The sequence below is a fragment of the Penaeus japonicus genome, unplaced genomic scaffold (genome assembly GCF_977035675.1).
Source record: "Penaeus japonicus unplaced genomic scaffold, GWHDUDI00000001_assembly GWHDUDI00000038, whole genome shotgun sequence".
Classification (NCBI taxonomy): Eukaryota; Metazoa; Arthropoda; class Malacostraca; order Decapoda; family Penaeidae; genus Penaeus; species Penaeus japonicus.
The window spans coordinates 12,110,852-12,120,851 of record NW_028234440.1 but is presented as its reverse complement, the minus strand read 5'-3'; the positions used below and the strand labels follow the sequence as shown (position 1 = coordinate 12,120,851).

Below are 10,000 nucleotides of genomic sequence, written 5' to 3'. Positions count from 1 at the left end.
CAAGGGCAATGGCGTATGCGTAATTGTCTGAAAATGGCTCGGACTTGTGGTTTCTCTAGCAGCCAAGATATTTTTTTTTATTAATGGTGGATGGTTCTAGTCTTCTATTACTTCATTTGAATGGCAAATAAATGTTTGCTTGACTGTGTTGGATGGAAGACTTGGCCTTCCTTCACTGGCTAAAGTACCATTTATGTTCTCATTTAGACAGAATGCAATTAATATAGTTTTAAGGAAAAAGTTTCATTTTGAAAGCCACCATGGGTGTCATGTAAACATTTACCTAATTGTATGTGATGTTATGATAAAACCATATTTTACATATTGATCATGTAAAATTTTACAATTAAAGGTACAGTTCACAATTAACCCAATGATGACGGTGCGTCACACTCGTGTGACACAGCCAAACTCCCGATGCCAGGGTGTCATGCCAGTGTGACGATTTCAATGCAATCTTGCAATCGCCCGGCATAGGGGTCTTCGCGCAGCGAGTGCCCCGTCGGGAAAGGGTTAAGCTGATCATTAACACAAAAATACATAGGACAGAAGTATATAGCATTGAATCTTTCCCTTTCAGAAGGATGAGGACCGATTGCAAGGTATACGTAGGCAATCTTGGCAACACTGAAGCCAAACACGAGCTAGAATCGGCCTTCTCCAAGTATGGACCCCTAGTGAATGTGTGGGTGGCAAGGAACCCACCTGGCTTTGCCTTTGTGGAGTTCGAGGACCCTCGGGATGCAGAAGATGCCGTGCGTTCACTGAATGGAACGTGAGTTTATGGAGTTCTGTTTGTAATCTGCTTAGTTGCTTGTGGTATTTTATTGATACTAACTGGTTGCATGTACTGGTGTTTCTCATACATACGTGTTTGAAAATGTATTACACTTAATGTCTTCTAAATACAAAGAATGTGGTTATTTTTCATGATTTTTCTGTTTAGAAATAATCGTTTTACTCTTCAGCAATAAAGAATACCAAGTTTTCAATTATTGGTGATTTTAAATGTTAGAAACTTTAAGGACTATATTTTTTTTTTGTATCCCAGCGATTCGGATGGAGAACAGATTGACATTAATATACTGGATTTTACCAAAATCTTTATAATGGTCCAAGCAAGAGACTAACACTCAGTTTACAGTTTTACAGAATAACAAGACCCATTGGATCACTGCTTTTCATGTCAACAGGACCCACCATGTTCTTGACAGTGCTTCATCTGATCTGTCACTCTCTCCCTGTTGTTCCCCAAGACACCCTACTTGATCCTCTTCCTCTCCTGTTATTATCGACCGTTCACTATCTACTCCTGACTCTACAACTACCGTAAACTGTTTTAACACAACAGTTTTCATCTTAGACCAATCAAGACCATAGACGACTGCAGACTCATCCTTCAGCACGACCTTGATTCACTGGAACCGTGGGAGTAAACCCTGCTTGTTCTTCAATCCTTGAAAAGTGTAAACTCCTGAGGTTCACACTTTTGCATACACCCTATCACCACAAACGTCAATATGAACATCTTAATTATTAATTGCCAGACCTCCATTCGCATAAATGATGGTAAACATACAGTTTACTCTGTTATATGCTTGTCCATCAAATACTTGAGTATTGACATAGACATTACTGTTATAGATATTGCATAACCACCCAGTTGTATCAACAAATAAAGCTAAATACTTTTTTTTGAAGTCAATATAGTTCATATTTTATGTTGTTAACCAAAGTATATAAGAACACAATATTCAGAATATGAATACACAGACACACACACACTACAGAGAGTCGGAATATAGCAACACACAATACCATAGCCAGCTGCCACCCAACCCTAACCCTTCATTTCAGTCTGTTCTGTCCAACAACTAACTCCATGCATGCTATGAGGCATTATAATACATCGGGCAAACTCCACAAAAGTAAATTTAGAGATGAATGTTGTATATATTTGTTGCGTATAAACATAATACATGAGGGTTCAGTGTAACATGAAATTTTCTCATGGACATTCTGAACGTATACAGAAAAGAAATTGTAACCTTTTATTCATGACCGATTCATAGGATTTATTTTCATTGTATAAGGAAATCAATGATGGTGTTTATGAAGTATTTTTTAAATCTTGGCATATTCATTTGCCATGGGGCTGATGGTTTGGACTTCCTGTTACAGCATACTTCACCCTTTGCATTCCCAGTAATAACTTTATTTCAATGTGGAGTGTGGAGTTTGCCCTTTGTATTTTAGAGGCCTCATATGTAATATGTTTAGTTTCATTAACATTCCAGAAATGAGATTAAGATTATTATACATATTAGGAAAGCAATGTATGAAAAAAATATAAACAATCTGTTGATTAGTTATTTCATTCTCTTTAGAAACAAGTTGTCTAACATACTAGTATTTGGGCTGTCTAAAAGCCTGCTTTATTTATATAAAGGACTTTTATCATGCATTACATATTACATATGTATTGTTTGATACTCGGTCTCAGTCCTTGTGAAAAAGAATTTATCATCCATAATAAATAATGATAATGCTGACAATAACTAGGAACAGTGTCAGGTTCGTAATCCAATGAGGCAGTTGATAGATCTAATGAACTTTACTATATATTCTTTCACTCTTACTCTCTCCCAATCTATTAATCTGTCTCCCCCTCTTTTTGGTTTCTTTTTTCTTTCTATTGACAGGGATTTAGGAGTTTGTATGGTAAAAAAAATATATATCTTTTTTAATTTGTGTTCAAGTGACAGACAATTGAACACACAGGTGAGCTGTCATGCACACCATGCACGAAATGCACCTACATACAGTTACTTACTTTTTTATGTATTTGAGACCTTCTGAATTCAGATGTTATGCAATATAACTAATCTCTCATAATAAAACTACAAGAACTTTTCTCTAACTGTAAGTCCATGATTGGGCTATATTTGTTTATGAATTACATGAATATATAGACGACCATTCTTGTATTGTAGTCAATTAAAAGAATAATGATAGAATCATAAAAATTTCTCTCAGGCGTCTCTGTGGTGTTCGGGTGAAGGTGGAGATGTCGACTGGCCGATCACGCCGAGACCGGTTCCACTCACCTCCGCGTCGTGGGGGTGGCGGTGGCGGGGGTGGTGGAGGAAGAAGAAGGTCTAGGTAAGCTGTCTCCAGTTTTCTGTTTATGTCTGATCGTTGTCTGTTGTCATGAAGAGATATAGTTTGGTTTTGTAGCCAAAGAATTAAAGCTTGTTTAAGAGGGTTGGGGGGAGGGGGGTACATTATCTGGATAAAGAAAAGGATGATAATGGAAGCGAAATATGTATTCATATTTTTTTTTTTTTTTTATCAGTTTGTAATAAGATGCAGGTAACTTTGGTTCATTAATGATAAGGCATTAACCATTTCATTAGCAGGAGAAACTTGTATTTCTATGCTTTATGTCAAATGTGCAAATAATCTCTGGGAAAGGTAAATCAGTATCGGAAGAAAAATCACATTTGACATGTTTTGTTTACATAATTGACAAAGTTTTGACGTTCATCTTTTGAAGGTAATGAAATATACATTTGCTTTATCATGTAATTTGCTTTAGTTATTAGTATTTTAATTATTCCCTTCCCCGATGCATCTCCAACACCCTTTTAAACATCATTTAGTTGTAGGATGGAAAATTAAATCTATTCTTACCTAATTAGTTTTGCAGTTTTTGTCTTTTTTATTTTGACAGACAGGTGAAGGCATTTTGCTTTGAGTTCAAACTGAATTACATTTTACAACTGCTTTGGCACATCATAAGAATGACACAAATAATGACATAGATATATTTTAGTTTATAGATTTGAAAAGCTTTGTCCCAGCAATGCCATCTTTTCAGTTTGGAAACTGTGTTTCCCATTAAGTTTAAGTCTGGCTATTTATTTTTGAGCAGTAACTTTAATAATCATCATCATTACCCTCACTCCCTTGCTTTCAGGCTCGCACTTTGCAAACCATGAAGTAGCCTCAAGTGGTAATTTATGCTCCTTTGAAAACAGAGAGTACAACCATGATTTATCAATAACAGAATTTCCAAATTTCCCATAGCGATGAAATTTCTGTTTTCTTACCCATTCTGCATGGTTGTCCTTAGTGAAATTAATCATTCTCATTCTTATCCTTCTCAGCATTTCCTGCCTAATATTATTGTACACTTGTTTCAAGTTATGGATTTACTCTCGGCTCATCTCCATTTAGAACATAATTATATTTCAGTTTGTCTTTTAGCTACCCTCTTTTCCAGGAATGTATAAACACATGGATGTCCGAGAACATTCCTGGTGTCATACATTGAGTGTTTAATGATTCAAAGGCATTAGCTCCCCTAAATGAATAATACTTCAATCAAATTCATGTACAAACAAACAGAAATGATAAAAGGACCAGAATTTTTATAAAAAGGGCAATAATAGATAGGAAGCTTGGAGTGCAAGATGAAGTTTGCATTTTCCTTAACCCTTTAACGCCAGATGTGACGTTCACGTCATGGCTTGGCTGGTCTTCCTACCGAGTGACGTGAGCGTCTTGTCATGGCTTTGTCTGGCTGTTTCGCTGGGCATCCAAGCACTTTACGGCTGGTCACTGCCTCAGTGTATAAGTAGCCCTTGAAGCTATGCCTGCGCATTTCAAAATAAACCAGCAAAATATCCAGGCATAGCTGAACCACCCTGCCGTTAACGGGTTAAGCATTAATGGGTTAAGATTAATCTAGCATAAATGGACAACAAAAAAGATGTTGCAATTAGTATGATTGTGATATAGTGGAGTAAATATGATATGAATGTAGACATTATTTATGTAAAAATGTGTGTGTGTGTGTGATATATATATATTTATATATATAATATAATATATATATAAATATGGCAGATAAACCCACTATACACAAAACAGATTTATTGAATTTATCTGTTTTGTGTATAGTGGGTTTATCTGCCATTCATCAACACGGAAGAGTGTTTTGCAAGTCATATATAAATATATATATTTATATATATATATAATATATACATATAATATATACATATATATATACATATATATATATTATATTTTATATATATATATTATATATATATATATAATATTATAGAATATATACATATAATATATATATATATTATATATATATATATTATGATATATAAGATTATATTATAATATTATATATTATGGTATATTATATATATTATTATATTCTTCTATATATATTAATATAATATATATTATATATTTTATATATAATTATATATATAATTGATATATTTATATATATATATTATATATTAATGATTATATTTTTATACTATAATATATATATTATTATATTTATATATATTATAGTATAATATATGATATATTTTGGTATAATATATGAATATACATGAAATTTTAGTTTTATTTTATACCCTTTTATCAATTATGTCTAAGTTGAATATATATATATATGATATATATATATTAATAGATATATATATATATATATATATTAGAGATATACTTATATTATTTTTTAGTGATATATGTTTTATAGTGATAATTTTATATATATATATATATATATATTTATATTGATATATATTTATATATTGATTATATATATATATATATAATATTTGTTATATAAATATAGTATATATATATAGTATATATTGTAATATTATGTATATATATAAATATGTATACATATATTTATGATATTTGTTGAGTATATTATATATAGATATATTATATGTGTTATAATATATGTATGCATTACATTGTATGTGGAGTGTCTGTGTTGGATATATATATTATTATATTATATTTTGTTATTAATATATATGTATATTGTATTATATTTTTAATATATATATAATTGATATATATATGTAATATATATATATAAATAAAGTACTTATAAAAGTGAAGTTTATTCAGCTCTTTTATACCACTTTTATCATTGTCACATCGAACTTAGTTCACTTATATAAGACATATATATATACTTCTATAATAGATATGTATATAATATATATATATTATAATATATAATTTTTATATATACTATATATATTATAATATATATAGATATATTATAATTTAATTTTTATATATATATCATATATATATATATTTTGTAATATATAGTATATATATATATTGTATACAGATATATATGAATATATATATATATATAATATAGTATATCATATATAAATATATAATATTTATATATAGGATTTATATGGGGTGTGTGGTACTTAATATATTCATGATATGTGAGTGTAGGGGTATATTATATATATATATATATATATTATATATATAGGTTATATGTGGGTATATATATATGATATATTATATATAGTTAATTTATATATATATATATATATATATATATAATATATTATTATATAATATATAACTATATATATACTTGTAGACAGAGAGATTTTTATATTTTTAATATATTTATTCATATTTATATTATTTTTATATATATTTATATTCAATATATATATTTTATTTATATATAATTATATATTATATATATACGTAATATATTTATATATATATTATATTTATTTATATATATAATATATATTCTATTTATATAGAGAATAATATTAATATATATATATATATAGAGATGTTATATATTAGATATGTTGTATATGTATTTAATACAATATTGTATATATATATATATTTTATATATTTATATATAATATATTTATATATATTTCATTCATATTATATATATGTTACCTTATTATATATATATTATTTATTATTGTTTATATATAATATATATTAAGTATATTATATTTTTGTATATATATATGTAAAATCAAAATTTTAAAGATATATTATATATTAATAATTATACATATTATATTATAGTTATATACAAGACTTTATAATATATATTATATATTTATATATACTATATTATATATATATATATGCATATACAATATATTATTTATATGCACTTATATAATATACATATATATGATATTATAAATGCACATTTATTGTAGGATATATATATATATTCTATATTTAGATATTAATATATCACATATATATATATATCATATATATACTTTTATATATACTTATACTTATAGAATATATATATGTATATTTTACACCTTTGTATATGTATATATATGGTGTAATATTATGTATATGATATGTATATGTAGTGTAATATATATTATAAATATTATATTTATGTAGGTATATTCATAGGGATTTTGGTAATATATTTATTTATGTTATAGTTATATATAGATATATTTTTATATATATATAATATATATGTGTGTGGGTGATATATATATATGTATATATATTATATATATATATATAGTAGCTATATGTGGGTGTATTTATATATATTATAAATATATGTAAATTTAGTCCCTGTGTATATAATATGTATATATTATATGTATATTTTGGTTTATATTTGTGAATATGTATATATGTATCTATATGTTTATATATGTATATATTGTTTTATACAAATTATTTATATATAGTTTTATATATATTATGATATATATCTTATGTATATATATGGTTTAAACCATATGTGTGTGGTTATATATATATACATTTTGTGTGTGGTATATATATGTTTTATATATGACATAAGTAGTTTGTTATATGGGTGTGTATATATATGAGTATATATGTGTATATGCTATATATAAGTTAATATAGTTGTGTTATATATATATATATATATATTAATATGTATATATATATATATATATGTGTGTGTGATATATATATGTATATGTTGTGTGTATATATATATGTTATATTATGTGTGTGTATATATATGTATATATGTGTGTGTATATATATATGCATATTATACATGTTGTATAATGTGTATATATATATGATACACTATTCATGTTATATATGTGTGTATATATATTATATATGGTGTATATATATATGTATATAATATATATGAATATATATGATGTATATTTGTTATATATATGTGTGGAATATGTGTTGGATATATATGCATATAACATGTTTTATATCTGTGTGTATTATATATGCATATATCATATTTATGTGGTATTTTTTGTATATATATGTGTGTATGAATATGTGGGTGGGTTTATGTATTATATATATAATATATGTGTGATTGGATATATCTTATATATATATATCGGTGTGTATATATATCAATATATATAATATATATATTATATAATATATGTAGTATATATGTATATATGTGTGTATATATGGATATATATATGATATATATATGTGTGTGTATATATATGTGGTACATATATGTGGAGTATATTTGTATATGTGTGTATGTATGTGTATATATATGATATATGGTGTATATAATATATGTGGTATGTTCAACAAATGTGTATATAGTATATATATATATCTATTTATAGATATATTTATATATATATATATATATACTATATTATGTGTGTATATATATAATGGAGTGATATATGGTATTTGTTGTGTATATATATATATATGAGTGTATGAGTATATATATAGGTATATGTTAAGTTGTTATATATATATGTATATAGTAGATATAGATATATGGATATGTATATATATATGTATATATATATACTTGTATGGGTGTAGTATATATATATATGTATATGTAATAAAGATATATTATATGATATGTATAATATGTGTGTATATATAAGTATATATATAAACAGATATATATGAGGTATATAATTATATGTGTATATATATTTGAGATGTTATATGTGTATCGATGTCTTAATGGATATATATTTTATAAGTATATATATATATATATATGTATATATATGTATAAGTATTTATATATATATTTATATATATGTGGTATATGTATATGTATTATAAGTTTAGTATATATTATGTGTATATGTAATAAGTATTGGATATATATATATTATATTTTGTATAAGTATAATGTTATATGTATATATATATATTTTGGTATATGGGGTGTGTATATATATATATATATTTTATGTATATATATCGGATAGTTATATATATATAAGTAGATATTATATATATATATGTATATACAACACACACACATACACATAACACACACACACATACACACACATACACACAACACACATACACATACATACAACACTCACACACATACACACAACACACTCACATACACAACACACACATACACACAACACACACATATACACACAACACACACACATACACATAACACACACACATAAGCACAACACATACACACAACACACACACATACACACATAATACACACACACATACGCACAACACACACACATACACACATACACACAACACACACACATACACACAACACACACATAAACATACACACAACACACACACATACACACAACACACACACATACACACAACACACACACATACACATAACACACACACATACACACAACACACACACATACACACAACACACACACATACACACACATACACACAACACACACATACACACACATACATACACACATACACACACACACATACACACAACACACACATAACACACACACAAACATACACATACCAACAACACACACACACACACATACACACACACACACATACAACAACACACACAGACAACCAAAAACACACACACCACACAACACACACATACACATACACATACAACACATACACAACACACACACACACACACACACACACACACATACACACACACACACATACGCAAACACAAACACACGCACACACATACACATGCATCCACACCTACACACACACACACACATACACACACAAACACAACACACCCAATCCCCTATCCCCCCCCCCAAACAAAACCTACACTACTCGGCAATCTCCATTAAAGCAATATAACCCAAACCTAACCTCTTCATGCCTT

The 10,000-nt window shown here is 27.1% G+C and overlaps 1 protein-coding gene across 4 annotated transcripts in view; it reads left to right on the top strand.

The window, feature by feature from the left end:
• The window catches only part of LOC122249713 (serine/arginine-rich splicing factor 7), a 13,295-nt gene that overhangs the window by 1,159 nt on the left and 2,136 nt on the right, over positions 1–10,000 (top strand). For 2 of the 4 annotated variants that reach the window (XM_086533122.1, XM_043010816.2), the window contains exons 2-3: positions 584–775; positions 3,037–3,162. In XM_086533122.1, coding sequence (XP_086389248.1) covers positions 584–775; positions 3,037–3,162 — 318 coding nt within the window. Of the gene's footprint in view, positions 1–580; positions 776–3,036; positions 3,163–10,000 lie in introns of all 4 variants that reach the window. The other 2 variants (XM_086533121.1, XM_043010815.2) reach the window with 1 other exon arrangement.